This window comes from Eutrigla gurnardus (assembly GCF_963514095.1).
Source record: "Eutrigla gurnardus genome assembly, chromosome: 3".
In the NCBI taxonomy this organism is placed as follows: domain Eukaryota; kingdom Metazoa; phylum Chordata; class Actinopteri; order Perciformes; family Triglidae; genus Eutrigla; species Eutrigla gurnardus.
In genome coordinates this window covers 27,236,839-27,253,201 of record NC_139917.1, presented here as the reverse complement: position 1 = coordinate 27,253,201, position 16,363 = coordinate 27,236,839, and the positions used below count along the sequence as shown (strand labels likewise).

Below are 16,363 nucleotides of genomic sequence, written 5' to 3'. Positions count from 1 at the left end.
TGCCTATCATTATGATAGCAATTTCCTATTACTGGTAAGGCCTAATTTGATAATGGTTATGGTTAATGATTGTCTACAGACATTCTTATCTGCAGATTCTTGAATAGTGTAGCTCCCTTGCCCACAAGCAAAGCCAAGGACATCACTGTCTAGGGATACCGATACCACAAAGATACTTGAAGAAAAACCAAGTTCCAACACATAACACCTTTTCCAAATGTATCACTCACTTTTCGAATCCGCAAAACTGACTAATATCGGTATGAATTAGATCCAACAGCACTTTCTTAAAAACACAATATTAAGCTTTTAAAGCTGGTTGCTGACAAGTGATGTAGCATTTAACTTGAATGCCAGGCCCTGCTGTCCAAAATCCTCCAATTCAAATCTTCAAGACATTTCACTTCATCCTGCAGCCTCAGATGAAGTTGTGGAATGGTATATCTAAACGAGGGGGAAAAGTTGTGTGACGTTTTCCATGTTCCTGCAAACTTTTGCAGCTTTTGACCAATTGGTTCTTCATCATACCAGGAAGGAGACCAGACGGTTACTCAATGGCAATAAAAAAAAATACTCCTGTATCTGCTGGCTGTTGCCTGGTTATCTGAAGGTGCGTCGGAGTGGAAGTGAGTCAGGCATACTTAAAGGAGTGCAGACCTGCCCAGGTTCAACACGATAAGAACTGTTTTATTGTTCGTCTGTTTCGACTTGCATTCAAGGCTGGAAGTACTTTCCTCACTTTAAAACTACTGCAACTGTTGGGAGGGTTTGTAGATCTTTGTTTATTGGAATGTCTTCTACTGATCTAACCTTATAAGTGCAAGGGTGACATCATGCACAAGGAGTTACCACCCTTATAACGGTCTTCACTAGTGACCCACATACAGTATGCAGTGCTCTTCTAGATGTCAGCCATGGTGTCAGCTGAGTGTTAGCATCTTTTCAAATGGTTTTCCATGGTTTTATAGCGCTAGCTCTCTGAAGAGGAAATTACAACGGCCATTTGCCACACTTGCCTCTTCAAAAGTGTAAAACGGTTGCCAGCCACTTGGCTTACAAGCCCTCACAAGTACAGCCTATATGCTTTCCCCCCAACACAAAATGGTGGAGGAAAAAAAAGTACATTGGTTGGAAGTGAAGGAGCCCAGAAGTCTCGCAAACTATGTGATGCACATGTTTCTCAAAAATTGGTTGAATAAATCTCAGGCTAGAAGGTAATACTGGACTTATATTCAATGTCCACCAGAAGATACTGCAGAAAGAAAGCATCTGCCTGCTGTATCTTCTTCAAGTTGGTTAATATGTGAAACACACACACTCAGAAAGCTTTCGGTATATAAAAGCCCTGTCAGTCAAAAATTGACTATGAGCATTTTTTTTTTCAGATTAAAGAAAGCGAAGAATTGTACATTTGGTCTACAGCAGGGGAAGGGGCCCAGAAAAAGAGTCTTGATAAGAGTAAGTTTAAATTAAGATGGCACTGAGCCAGTGACCACAGAGCTTTTAATAACACAGAGAATGTCTGGGCAAACAGTTGCCGTGGACTCCCTGAGCAGTCTGGCAGAATAGCAACCATATCTGAGGAAGAAGCTTGCAGAAAAAAAGGATTTCTTTACTTGAGAAAGAAATGAGAACACAATGGCGTTCAATAAAAAGCAATAATGGGCACCGCTTTTAAATTTAATTGCTGTATCTCACAAACAAATAACTTGTTTGTTCCTTGTGTGGTTTGGGAACGTCAGTCAAGTGGGTACCACGTCTATTCTAAACTACAAGCTCGGTTCAGATTTGTTAAATAAACCTATTCTGGTAGAATCACATGCCGTTTCATGCATCAACCACCACAGAAGTGCAATGTTTTCCACAGCACACCACAAAAGTGGTATTGTTGCTACTGTGTTATTGCAGATGCCACTTTAAATGTGCGTTCACACTCACGCAGGATCAGTTGTATTTATTCACGTCACTCTGGATGAATGTCATCATTTTCCATAAGAATGAGCAAAAAAATATTATTTTCAGCACTTTCTCTCATTTCTCTATTACTGAATTGTGACTGTAAATTTTGTGTACCATTAAACCCTGAATACAAACTAGGGGTGTAAATCTTTGGCTTCACAGCATTTCGATTCGATTAACGATACAGTAGTTGGCGATTCGATTCAAGGACGTTTTTTTTTTTTGTAACGATTCGATTCGATTCTGTAAACCACGATTCAGTAACTTGTAACCAAAATTCTATATCCATGAAATAAACATGCAATAATGCAAATGAGACTATCTGTATTCTTCTGAAAGGTGAAAAATAACATATTTATTCTAGAAAAAAGTAGTCCTGCATAATATTTTATGCTGAATACAAAAATGTAATTAAACATTGCTCAGTTATTTTGAAGATTATTCAATAGACTACATGATGGCAGGGGAGAGAGTGTCTTAAACGTATTAAAACATTAATCATAAGAAGAATCACGATTCATCCGATTAAATGCATTCATATCGATTATTGGTGAAGCCAAAACGATTCATTCTATTTATTTATTTTAGCAGATCGATTATGTGGAATCTATAGGACTGACAATCGATTCATCGATTAATCGAATAAATCGTTACACCTCTAATAAAAAGCCAATCTAACTCCCGTTCTAACACCCGTTCTCCCTACAACATAGATTAAAACCATGCAACAAACTGATGTAACCATAAACACAACTGCACGGGTTTAGAATACCAAGCGTCACGTAAAACAGGAAAAGACTTGAACCGTCTTTCCACTATAAACAACAAATTACATGAATGAAGGTGTGTGGCTCCTGGCATTTTTCCTCACACCACTCTTTCATTTGTTTCTTATCTTGAACCATTTTAAAACATTCTGGTTAAGATTCACAATGTGCAGCTGCTGCACTGAATATATTGCCGGGTGAGCACCCAAACTTATATTTTCCTTTTAGAAGAAAAATATTCTAAATGCATATGGTACTCTTGCAAAAACCACACCCTTTATCTAGTGAAATCATAGGATGGGCATTGCCACCTTGGCTGTATTTAGTTGTCCACCAACCTCAGATGTAATCCATAATAACAGGACCCAACCCAGCACAATCCTATCATTGCACCTCCTGATAATCACTTAATACAGGCCTCTGGGATTAAGTAGACGATCACACCAGGCTCCCTGAATCCGTAAACTACACAGGATTTTGAAGTGGACATAGACGGGGCCTGTATGTGGCCCTATCAAGACTAACACTGTAGTGCTGCAGTCCATCTTACAACTGGAATACTCATTGATTTAGTGCATAAATTGGAAGAAAGTTACAACAGCACCGTTAATTCTTACATGAAAGCTACAGTCAGTCACTAGTTCCAGCGTGCCTCTGTTCACGAAAAACAAAATCTCATTACAAATCAGAATCCAACTGCAGCCACAGACACAAACACACCACAGTTGACAAACAGCCCTGGAGGACAGATCCTTCATAAAGGCTCGTCTCCTCATGCAAAATTTACAAGGCAGGAGAAAGCATTTCCCACCAGGTTCGCCCACGAGACTTCATGTCAACTTATTGAAAAATGCACATGTATCTTGACTGTCGCTAAAAATATAAAGTGCATTTACAACAGTTAAGCCCACTTATAAATTCCAGATTTTTTGTGTTAAGATATGAACCTTTGAGGTTACACGTACCAAGGAAAGTCAATGCATTATGCATTAAGTTCCACTGCCTCATTTAGGCATTAAATATGTATAATGCAGAGAGAAATTTAATTTCAAATAGGGGGGGGAAAAGTCCCATTAAGTCGCCCGAGAATGTGGTTACTAAGTTTTAAAAAGGAGGGCAGCAAGCCAAGTCCCAAAACATCCAAATCAGGTGATTGCTATGGTTTTGGGTAGCGACTCCGGCAATTCCAGACTTGGATCTAATTTGAGTCATATCTTCTGCAACATGACAAAGAACCTACAAGCAAGTACAATGTTGAAAATGCGCAAAAATGTCACTAGAATTTATTTTTTTTATCAAATGCCCAACAGATAGGAACTTTTTCCAAATGTATACTATCTTGAAATGAAATATGTAAATACAGTGAGAGCATGAATGCAGAAAGATGAGGTGAAACCACTTAGAATCTCATTAATACCGCAGCAACTACTCAGGAATGTCCACACCGGTCTGAGAGACAGCTGGTCCGTCTGTTCCTGTCGTCAATTATCCCGCAGAGGGAAAAAAACGACTGGAATCAGGAAGCTCACCGTCTCCTGAGAGACTCCTTTACCTCGTTGTTCCACACAAACTGAAGAAACCTGAGCTGCATAAACCTTTCCTTAATCCAAATCATTTCAAGCTGATGCATCCCTATTTCAGAAACACACACAAGCTTCACAGAGAAAAAGAGACTCACCAGTTTCCTCATCGATGGTGAATATCCCCAGGCCGGATCCATCTCGTATGGAGTATCGAATCTCTCCATCCCGTTCTTTGTCTTCATCTTCAGCTGATACGGTCATCACTGACGTCCCGACGAGGGCGTCCTCCTTTATAAATCCCCTTTCCACATACGATGGGAAGTAAGGCCTGTAAAGGTTCTCGTTCACATCCACCACGTCCACCTCAATGAAACAGGTTGACGACAGGGACATGGGCTTCCCTTTGTCTTTGGCTTTCGCCGTCAGGTTGTACACCTGCCTGGTCTCGTAATCTAGACTTTGCACGATCCGCACAGCTCCGCTGAGTTTGTCCACCTCGAAACGCCCGTCTCCGTTATCGATGAGGCTGTATCGTACCTGACTGGAAGGTCCGATGTCGGGGTCGTGAGCCTCCAGCCACATGATGACAGTACCGACTGGAAGGTCCTCCCTTACCTTCACGCGATAGTTAGGGGGGACGAATCTAGGCGGGTTGTCGTTCACATCTTCCAGGGCAATTTTAAGCGGCACGGTGGACACTAGCTGGGGCTCGTGCACTGCCTGGTCACGTGCTTCGATCTTTAAAAGGTAAACCGGGTGGAGCTCACGATCCAGCGGCTTTGTCACGGTCACCACGCCGGTCTCCTCATGGATAGTGAAATGATCCGTGCCTCCCAAAATTGAATACCTCACGACTCCATTGATCCCTTGATCCTTGTCCGTCGAATCCACCTGGATGATTTCTGTCCCTACAGGTATGCTCTCACTTATTTCAACTGAGTATGAATCTTGTAAAAATTGGGGGCTATTATCGTTTGCATCGAGGATCTTAACGCCCAGAAGGCGTGACACGGATTTCTGTGGTATGCCAAGATCGTAAACGGTAATGTTGAGGGTGTACTGGTCTGTGGTTTCCCTGTCGAGAGGAGAATAAACCAAAAGCCAACCGGTTTCCATATCTACTATGAAGCGGCTTTCGGTGTCTCCTCCCGAAATGACGTAAACCAGTTTCCCATTGAAGCCGCTATCTGCATCCGTGGCGCTCAAATGGACGATCCGGGCCCCGACGGGCAGGTCCTCTTTCACTTCGATAACGCTGGGGAAAGCCTCTGCAAACTGAGGCGGGTACCGGTTGACCGAGTGGAAGTCCATGAAGTTGTCGTCCGGCTCCACCTGCGTGTGGATCTTGCTGCCCTGAAGCAGCTTTTCGGCCAACATGGTGGCCACACCCGTTTCCACGCATCTCAGCTGGACCGGCTTGCGCGCCGTGATGACGGTTATATTCATGAACATCGGCCGGGTCTCGTGCTCGCCGTCTGTCGCGACAACTTGCAAACTGTGAAACGACACTTTGGCCGCCTCGCCCTCGCTTAGCGTCTGCTTCAGCGAAAGCACGCCAGAGTTCGGGTTCAACTCGAACAGATCAAGATCGTTCCCGTCTTTGATGTGGTACCTCACCAGCTGCAGCTCGTCGGCGTCTATGGCGGACACGGTGGTTATCTGCTCTCCCTCGCCGTGATCTCTCGGCACAGTCACTTCACAGTCGACGTTCTCAAACAAGGGCTTATTGTCATTCAGGTTATTTAACGTTATGGTGACCGATGCCTCCACTTCTCTCCGGTACGGGGACCCCCAATCTGACGCCCTGACTTTAAGATTATAAATTCTTGGCATGAGCTCATAATCCAGGACCTCTGAGGTACTGATGACACCGGTGAAGTAGTCGATGACAAACGGCTGAGGGCTCATATTAGTAATGCTGTATGTCACGTAGCCGTTCTCTCCTCTGTCTAAATCCGTGGCTTTTACCGTCACCACACTGGTCCCTATGGGCGCATTCTCATCAACCATGGCCTTGTAAGACGTCTGCTGGAACTCAGGCGCATTGTTATTCACGTCCATCACATCAACGATGACTTTTGTCGCTGCTTTTTTGTCGCTGGTGATGACGTCCAGCTCAAACCGGGCCGCGGAATCGGCATTGATTGCTCCGGCAGTCCTGATTAAGCCAGTATCTGGGTTGATAGTGAATCTGGCCTTGTCAGATTTGTGTCTAAAGGCATACTTGAGCTGTGGATACTTTGGCACAGCTGTTACCATAGTGACAGGCGTGAGGAGAGGGGCAAATTCACTCAGATTGACTCTGTAAATGGCTTTTTCAAATACAGGAGGGCCCACTTTGAACTGTGCTGAAGTGACATGTACCAATTTAGCAGACGAAAATTGAGGGGGGCTGCCTTTGTCCTTCGCCTGTAAAGTGAGGTTGTATCCGAAAGGCTGGCTGTCCCAGTCCACGTCTTTGACTGCTTTTATTTTATACTCCTTGCTCCCCGGGCTGCTTCTCACAGCCTTGAACTGCTGAAGAGGGTCACCGGCAACAATACTCAATGATGCGATCTCTCCGTTTGGTCCCTGGTCACTGTCCTCCACTGTCACGATGGCATAGGTGGGGTCATGGTCTGCATCTGAGGGGGCCAAGGTCACGGCAGTGATTACGGGTGCATGCTCATTTGCCTGCTCCACCCTCACTGTGAGTTTAGCCATGCTGCTGAAGCCGCTGCTGCCATACAGCTTCATTCCTCTGTCCACCGCCAGGATCTCCAACTCATACAGCTTCGTCTCGGAGTAGTCTAGCTTGCCCGTCAGCGTCACCACGCCGCTCGTCGGGTGAACCGCGAACATGTCCGTCCACTCTCTGAAGCTATAGTAGTATTCTCCGTTCGTACCGATGTCTGCGTCTGTCGCCGTGACCTTGGCCACACTCATGCGTATGGCCGTGTTCTCTGGCAGAGAGATGCTGTAGGACGTTGGGGAGAAGAGAGGCCTCAGATCATTGGTGTCCAGTACCTGCACCTTAACCCTGGTGCGACACTCAAGATTACCGCTCCTCTCTGAAGCTTTAACAGTCAGCACATAGTGGTCTTTGACCTCCCGGTTCAGAATGGCAGTGCTGCCTCCTTTGGTCCTTATTCGCATAAAACTGAAATCTCCCAGCAGGTTGTCCTCTGCCTTGAATAAGTTCTCATTGTCCCCAGAGATGATTTTGTACCGTATCTCCCAGGTCGGGTCCGCGATATAGATCCCCATCTTGGTGTGACTCTCTAAGAAAGTCTTAGCAGCAGAGTTCTCGTATATGGTGGCGTTGTAAACAGAGTGGGTGAATTGCATGGAGGCGGCCCTCGCCACCCTCTGGTTACCCGCGCAGCCACAGAGGAGCTGCAGGAGCAGCGCGAGCAGCGAAACCAAGTGCTTCCCCATTATCGTACCGTGATCTTCACAGAACCACCTGGAAGCAAAGAAAATAGTGTTAGTGTTATAACAGTATCATGCAAGTGCATTTAGGGCACAAAAATAACTGTAATTACAATTCATGCAATTAAAAAAAAAAAAGTCAAATAACCACATGAATCAGCGGTGGAAATGCAGGCTAAGTGCAGGAAAACCGCTGGGAAACCACGGCGCACTTCCCCCAGACTCCTTTAAATGTCATGACGAGTGATGTCTGGCCTGATAAATAGCGAAATGGGTTCCATGTGGACGGAAGATCAAGCAGACCAGTCGGTCAGGTGACGAGATCTAAGCCCGGACTGCTCCCACATCTGCACCATGCCAGATATGTGCACTTCATACCAGAGGAAACACCATTCATCCAAACATCATTCTATTGAGCTCCGAGAAGGAACTGGCTCAGAAATCTTTCATTTCCTTCATGCACGGGAAAAAAATATATATTTAATATTCCTTTATTTTTTTAATTTATAGATATGCAATTAAAAATACATCCACTTATGATTCAAACGTCTAATCAACACAAACAGCAACAACTGGGCAGTGATTCAAAAACTTCGAATGAAACCGGACTCCTCTGCCAGTAAGAGGCAATTAGAAAATCCTGCCTTTTCTATCTCACCGAGCTACAGCGGCTGACAAAGACTCTGAGACGGCTTTAAAACTGCACATTCATTAGTTGGGGGCTGCGTGGGATTCCTACAAAGACAAAAAGAAGCGAGACGCTGCCATGTCTGCGTATAAAACCTGCATTATTTACTTTTGGCGTGTCATAATGACCCGAGCAAAGGATTACTTATTAATGCTTTATGTGGGGTTAATAAGTGACGGAACTTTTTTTTTTAAACACACACACCTTTAATCTAAAACTATCGCCTGCAGGTACAAAAGAACCATCTGCTTTTAGACGACGGTTGTAAAAAAAAAGAAGAAAAAACAGTTTATTCTTTGCACAGATTCAACATTTACCAACATTGGGTTTCTCTGCATACTCCGGCCAGTAGCCTTCTATTAATTAACATATGTATATATATAATATATATATTGTTGAAGGAAGTTAGCCTGCAGACTCTTTCACTCCAAACCCCCATCCCCCAACTAGAGCCATTCACTGAACCGATGGTCGCCGTGCGTTCAGCAGAGATCTGCTCGGGAAGAAGAAGAAGGAAAAAACACACCACACTTTCCAACCCGAACACGAAACAACCTATAAACTCCTCTCGGAGGGGGGGGGGGGGGTAAATACAGCAACAAATACCCTACTTCACTATTAAAAAAAACTTCAACTTCCCCCCAAAGAGGCAGAAAGCAGCGGCGGCTGGTTTCTGCCTCACAATAGCAGACCTGACCGATCTGAACTTTTTCACTCGCTACACAGTCGCCGAAGCGGAACACTTCAAAGGAGCCGAAGAACAGGAACCTTCCACCTACCTTCTAGTATTAATCTCGAATATTCGGGGGTTTTGCATGTAGTTTATGTAGTCCAAATCTCGGCATGGTAATACGTGGACTTGCCTCCTCTGTCCCCGTTACTCCATCTAGCAGCACCAGCAGGCAGCCAGCCGCTCTCTCCTGCCTCCCCCCCTTTCTCTCTCCCTCTCGCTCTCCCACACTGGAGCTGCCGGCATATCCCTCCGCGCTGCGCACGTCCGGATCTACTTGCCGGCTGGCAGCGGGATGACAACCTTTACCGCTCTGAACCCGGGACCCGGGCTAGCCTACTTTGATTTATTGAGCCTGCCTTGTAGCCTGGATTTAACTGAACGTGTTCTGGAAGAAAAAAATATTTGTATTTATTTTCTTCACCTATGCCCCAAAGGTAGCCTCTTCCTTTTACTGAAATCATAACTTCCAAATTCAAACATCACTTGTGAGGTCATGTACATAATAAAGTACATGTATCATATAAACATTTAATAGATTATATTTATAAATATGTGATTTTTTTTCTAGTTTCTTGCATTTTCCTTCGTCCCTTTATCACCACAATAAGCCGAATTAAAAATAACCCACAACAAAAGTCCTCTTAACTTTATGGCACGCCACGATTAGCCATCCTTACAAAGGGCAAACCCTCATCCGGCTGGGACTCACGTTAATCCGCCTCTGATGTAGCCTATGTGCCGGGACGAGGCTCTTTAAATCAAATAAAAGGAGCACCGAGGCAGGTGAAACGCTGAAGATAGAACACAATGAATTCACACCATGCTGTCAGCGTCACAATGTGGATAAAGTCTTCAGTTGCGAATGAAATCACGCTTTAAAGCATCTCTGATCATGATGATTTTCATTGTGACAAATAGGCCAATAATACGTTGCAAATGCTAAAGTTTCCTCTCGCGTGGTTTTGCAATTTGGCTGCTTTCACATAAATTCCGGAGATGATCTCCTTCTCATTATTCTTACTAATGTTATTGCCTTTTAATGGCCTGGGTTGGGCTGAGTGTGTGCGTCCAGCAGCGCATCCCCCGGGTCTGTAGTTTGGCATGAGAGCGGGGTGAGTGATGGTGGGGGTGCGTTCGCCAGGAAGGACCCCCCCTATCCCCCCTCCCCCTGCACTACGCTCCCCCTCCGGCCGCTCCGGAGTGTGTCTGCTGTGCGATTGATGGCGCTGTCTCACTGCTCTTGCCCGGACCTTCCAGGTGGTGCGCCCGCAGAAAGCCCGTGCTGCATGCGCTTAAGACAACTTGACAACTTGTGCCGCTTGTGCATGTGTGTGCGTGCGCGTGCGTGCACGTGTGTTTGATGAGCGCGCGTATTCGGTTTGGCACAAATCGGACCAGAAACGCGCCCTCCAAAATTACGCGCCGAGTTGAGCGCAAAGTTATTTTTACAGAGTCGTTTTAGCCCACATTAAGAACCAAAATCCACCAAAGCTACTCACCAGACCAGCTGGGCGATCCACTTCACATACAATCCGAAATCCTGAAGCTTTTCTTCCTCGCGGGCATCTCTCTGAGGAGAAAGGAGGACTGTGTTCGTGAGAATCCGCCACCGTGGTCCTCCTCACTGGGACCTCGGAGCCTTGTGATCCGGTCCGCTCGGACTCATCACACTTGGTGGCTCGAGAGGAAACAGTGCGCTCCTTCCTCCTCTTCTTCCTCCTCCGCGACGGTCCAGGTGGAGTTGCACACTGTTGCTGCCTTCAGGCGATATCGGGAAAATATTGTAAGCGCGACAGGAGCGAGCAAGAAGACTAAAACTAAAGTAGTGAAGAAATGGCAAAGGGGGATTTTTCTTGCCGCCAGCTTACTCCCGTTCGGAGCGACTGGGGGGAGGATGGGGGAGGGGGAGGGGGGCGGAAGTCAACATTAACAGCTGATGGAGAAAGCGATGCCTGCGATTATTAGTCATTATGTCTATCTGATTATTTGTCAGGCAGCTACATCCCACTTAGTCTAATGACTTCATTATAACTTGGATTGTGTGCCTTTTGCTTTTTTATCATTCGGCATAGCTTTCCTGAAATAAACAGCATCAATGATGTGATTTTTTTTTTAATGATCTTATAATGGCAACCACTTGATAGTAATGCGAGAAAACCACACACACAAAAAAGTAGCAGCACATGAGATCATCCATGCTCTTATACACCTTCAGCTCTGCTCACATGCCTCTCTCATTCCCCACACACAGCTCAGTGAGTTCAGCTGTGTTTATTGTACATTCTATTTTTTTTTATTATTGTTTATTATGGCTTCCTCATTGCCTCCTGTTGAAGGATCGGAGAAACCATCACCGAACAGCATGAATGGTGACCGGTGAGCGTCAGAGGAGCAAATGTCTTCATTCAGCTCCTCCAACATGTGGTCACCAACTAGACTTGACACCGCGCTGTGAAGTGGCTGCCAAAGAGAGAGAGAGAGAGAGAGAAAGGGGGCCCGCTGGAGCCGGAGGTCCGGCGTGAGAATCTCTGCCTAATGTCCATTCAGCACTGGCTCATTAAAGTCACATTTGCCCACAGGCTGAGTAAACCAACGAGGGTTTGGTGTGTGTGTGTGTGTGTGTGTGTGTGTGTGTGTGTGTGTGTGTGTGTGTGCATGTGTGGGAGAGAAGGGAGGGAGGAGGTGGGAGAAAGATTGAGCTTGTGTGTTAGAGAGCACGTGTGTTTCATCTCTCTCTCCTCTCTTGCCTCCTCCCCCCCCCCCCCCCCCCCCCCCCCCGTCTCACTCCCACTTTTGTCCGAGACAATGTTTGGTATCTGAAACAGCCCCCCCCCCCCTCCCTCTTCTCTCTCTTAGCCTCCTCTCTGATCTGCATGTAAAGCCTTAATTGAATTCAGGTCAGGTGACGCCCAGGGCTGATTCCACTGCTTTTATCTCGCCAAGTGTTTGCAGCCCTGGCTGCTGGGGGTCAGGTCCTCCCAGCGCCGTCCGTATACAGTAGCCCCCTATATGTATGTGTGGGGAGGATCAATGCACAGTACGGTTTGCATTGGGGGAACACATGCAATACCTTAATAATAAAAAAGAAAAGTGAAATCCACTTTATAGAGAACTCTGGAATAAGGAGGCGTGATATACATTAGTATGTCGGTGTGACTGTGTGTGCGTGGTAGCATGAAGACTGACTCATCAGTTGTCTCTCCTGCGCTCCAGTCTTCGGAAGCCTCATCCTGACAGAGTCTACAGTAAGCTGCACATCCCCTCTCATGCAGCACACTGCAGCCTCCGTCTCCTCTTGAAATCAAGCTAATCCGCCACAGACTGTCCTCGTGTCGTGGAGAGATGTTGAGCACGGTGCACGGACCGGGTGGCGTGCTGAGTGACTTAACTTCTCCTCCCGGTGACGGACGTGGTTCCCGTGGCAACTTGAAACTGGGGAGAGAGATTAGAGGGAAACAAAGATATAGAGATGATTTGTAGCGCGCCTGCAGCAAGCAGAGCGCAGGTATCTGTTTCTCCACCGACCAATCTGTGTAGAATCTGAAACCTGAGGCAGAGCTTAACTGTAAGAGAGAGATTGGAATAATTCAATATCCACCCGCTGTTGTGTCCTCGAGTAAAAAGGCAGCGGCCCTCCCGAAGCCGGTGCAAAGCACTCTGGGCAAAAAGGGGAGGTCCTGTATTATCGCAAAAATCACACAATGTACCCGACATCGCTTAAACATGGGGAAAATAACATGAGAAATTGATGGGAAATAATAATAAACAATTGACATTGGCCCCCGCAGCTGGAGACAAACTGCTGTGCTCTCAAAATAAAGTCTTCAGGCTGCCTCAAGCAAAGCAGGAGATTATCTTAGCAAAGCCCCTCGGTCGACGAAGCTTCCGTAATTACCTAAATATAACAGAGACTCAAGAATACGCCGCAATATCTGAGCCAACCTGTTTGGAGAGTTAACACGACTGCATTATTTATTTGCCGGCGAGAAATATGTGGAATAGATTAGCACGAGGGTTATCGTGAAAACCTGCACCGTGTCCTCGGGGAAATCAATAACCCCCCTTTCCCCCCTGCTGCTTGTAAACTACATTTGACACCGACTTGGTTGCATTTAGAAGCTCTTTGTTATTCACTGGTTCATAAGCCGAATATGATGGTCGTCCCCGGAGACGTCCCCAGATGGATCACAGCATTCAAAATGCACCGTAAACAGAGCGTTCGCCTTATAAGCCCTGAGAACAAACTGCACCGAAGAAGGGAAAGTACACTGAAGATGGTTTGATCTTTTACATAATGACTGTATGTTATTTTAAGTATGAGACAATTCTGTCATAAAACTGCTAATGCTGCTATTAACTATGTCCCTCCTTGCAAGATATTTGAATGTCAATACTAAAAAGAATACGCTGAGCATCAGAAGATTGATATTATATGTGTTTGTTATATGAAAGTGCATAGCTAGTTAGTTTAGCTCAAGACAGGAGACAGGGAAACAGCTAGCCTAGCTCTATCTAAAACTAGCAAAAAATCGGCCTACCAGCACCTCTAAAGCTCATCAACGAACATGCTATTACTTTAAAAAAGTGTGGGTTAGATGAGAAAATTGATATTAGGATGTTTGTTATGAGAGAGCATAGCCAGTTAGCTTAGCATCAAGACAGGAGACAGGGAAACAGCTGGCCTAGCTCTATCTAAAAGTAGCAGAATCAGCCGACCAGCACCTGTAAAGCTCACTAATGCTAACATGATGTTACTTTAAAAAGAAAGTGTAGGCGAAAGGAGAAGATTGATTGGGATTTTGCAGCTGGTTAGCTTAGCTGAACATTTGGATTGGAAACTGGCGCAAACGGCTAGCCTGACACTGTCCACAGGTTCAAGTTAAAAAAGGCCTACCAGCAGAGAAGCTTAGTAATTGACATATTGTATCTTTGTCTGTATAAGTCTTACAGAAACATTGGCGTTAAATGCTAATTTTGGAGTTTTAGCGATGCTGGTAGGCTGGTTTCCGGTCTTTATGCTAAGGTAAGCTAACAAGCTGCTGTGGTAATCATGTCGCTCGGATGCATCGAACGTTTTCTTGTGTCGCTTCCTCTCCTCTCTGGATTCCAGAGAGCTGATTGGCTGGCTGGCAGAGCAGCTGGCTCGGGGAGGCTGTGCAAAAAAGGTTTGGATCGGAATAAATTGTTATGAATTAGGATCAAATAATTTAATCTGCTTTTGATCCTAACCTCTGGTTCTGCAGTGAACTATATGTTATTGTCACACATACAGTTAACACAGAGAATCCGGTAAGAATTTCTTCTGATGCTCTTCAGCATCCTCTCTTTGATGTGATGTAATATATAAAAGGCGGTGGGGAGAGAAACAACCAATTGAACACAACACTGACTGATATATTTGATGCATTGTATTCCGCCAGTCATTTTTGTCCTTACTAAATCCTAATCCCACAGAAATTGTGTCGGGATTATACACAAAAGGCGCATTTTGGACATGGATTTGCATGGATGGATTAGTAAAGCCTTGTAATGGAGGCTCACGTTAGTAGAGAAACCTCCATCCTCTTGTTGTTGCACATTTAAAAAAAAAAAAAAAAAGGCGCCGCTGCTCGGCTTCATGTTAACACACATTACTCATCTCCCACCCTGGGAGCACCAGATAATTTCTCATTGCTGTGAAAAAGTTGTGAATTTGGCGTATATGTATATATCAGCAAAGAAACAGATGCCCGAGTCAGAAAAACGTCCTGCTTTACAAGGACACGTCAACAAGCCACTCAGAAAACGCCCAATGGTGTGTGTTCGTTTGCAGCTTAGGGCTTTTAAGACAGCGATGCGGAGGATTGGGAGCTCTTTGAAACCCCCGAGGATGATGTCGCCTTACTCAGCCTACATTTTCCCCCTTGAACAAAAAAACGGAGCTCAGGAAACAGAAAATTGCACATAAAACGAAACCATTATGTCCTTCTCAGCGCTGCAAAAGACACCGCCTTGCTCTTTCAATTGGTTCTTTGTACCAAAACAAGCCAATCACAGGCCTGTGGCAGTCATGTGCCATGTGTTTACAGACACATTTGCTTATCTAATAAGAGCCATATCGCGTCTCATATTTAGACAGCTTAAGGAATTCCCGGAGGCCCTCACGCCCGCTTCCTAATCCTCTGGTCTTGGGAGGGGGGAGTGGATAAAAAAAGGACCTAAAAGGACACAACGTTTCCATCTTGTGTACAAAACATTTGTGTGACTAAGTGTCGGGAATGATGCGTACGTCCTTGGTGCTCCCTCCTCGCCCGCTGACAATATTTTGTGTAATCACATCTTGCGGCAAACAGAAAGGCCACCGCGTTCAGACGCTTTCTTTTCCCACAGCAGGCATAGCAATGACACTGTGCAGCCATGCGTGTGTTATTGTGGGTGTCTTGTTGCTGAAGTGTGAATGGCAGGGTAATCCGAACCTCACTTTTACGCTGTATTAACCATTCACACCATAGTAACCATGACTAGCCATTCTGGAACGTGGCGGCCTTTTTTATAGCCTTTTTGCTATTGGTTGTTATTGAAAATGACATGTTATAATAGAAATATAACATGCGTGAAGGTCCACTAAGGGTGTGTGTGCGAGACGAACGCAGGACTTTGACCCATGTGACCTCTGTCCCATGTGAAACCAAAACTCAGTCCCTGTTCTCTGTGGCTCCTCACTTGCCATTCAAAATAATGTAATTCAAGTGTATACACCTCCATTTATTCTTTTGGTGTTTTAGTTAGTAGTGGATTTGAGATACAGAGAAATGTGTTTCAAACAGTACAAGATATCTATACAGTAATTCTATATTATCTAGAACTATGATAGCTTTGCAAAAGCCCCATCTAATTCACGTAATGCTAAATATGGCTGTACAAATATGTGATGTTAGCAAAAGAAAATGTGAATACATTTAGCATGTTTGTTGGTGTTGTGCAATATCTTCCCTGCACCACGGTTGAGTTATTTATAGTCAGACATGACCTCTGACCTTGCTGACCTCTCTGGCGCTTATGCCATTGTGCATTGCTGCAAGCGTGAGCGGATGCTATTATTTGACATATACAGTCTGAAATGGGTTTTAGGCCCAGAAACGGCAGCATTCAACGTATGTATAGAAAGATACAATGCAAAGGATCATCACTTCATGTTGTAAGACATTTATGGACACGGAGGAAGTCATTCTCACTGTGAGTTCTGTGCATGAGTCTGACATCGTGAGATGGACGCCAGCCTTGTCTCTCCTCCTCAAAGACT

General features: G+C 45.2%; 1 protein-coding gene across 6 annotated transcripts in view; it reads right to left on the bottom strand.

Annotated features, from left to right (window-relative positions):
- The window catches only part of fat1a (FAT atypical cadherin 1a), a 67,112-nt gene extending 56,513 nt beyond the window's left edge, over nucleotides 1–10,599 (bottom strand). For 5 of the 6 annotated variants that reach the window (XR_014596907.1, XM_084006531.1, XM_084006532.1 and 2 more), the window contains exons 1-2: nucleotides 9,128–9,266; nucleotides 4,405–7,694 (exon numbers count right to left, since the gene is read on the bottom strand). Coding sequence is in view for 5 of the 6 variants with exons in the window: in XM_084006531.1 (XP_083862657.1) it covers nucleotides 4,405–7,694; nucleotides 9,128–9,165 (3,328 nt within the window). In the remaining variant the exon portion in view is untranslated. Of the gene's footprint in view, nucleotides 1–4,404; nucleotides 7,695–9,127; nucleotides 9,267–10,580 lie in introns of those variants that run through there. The other variant, XM_084006533.1, reaches the window with a different exon arrangement.
- Between the last annotated feature and the right edge of the window lie 5,764 nt (nucleotides 10,600–16,363).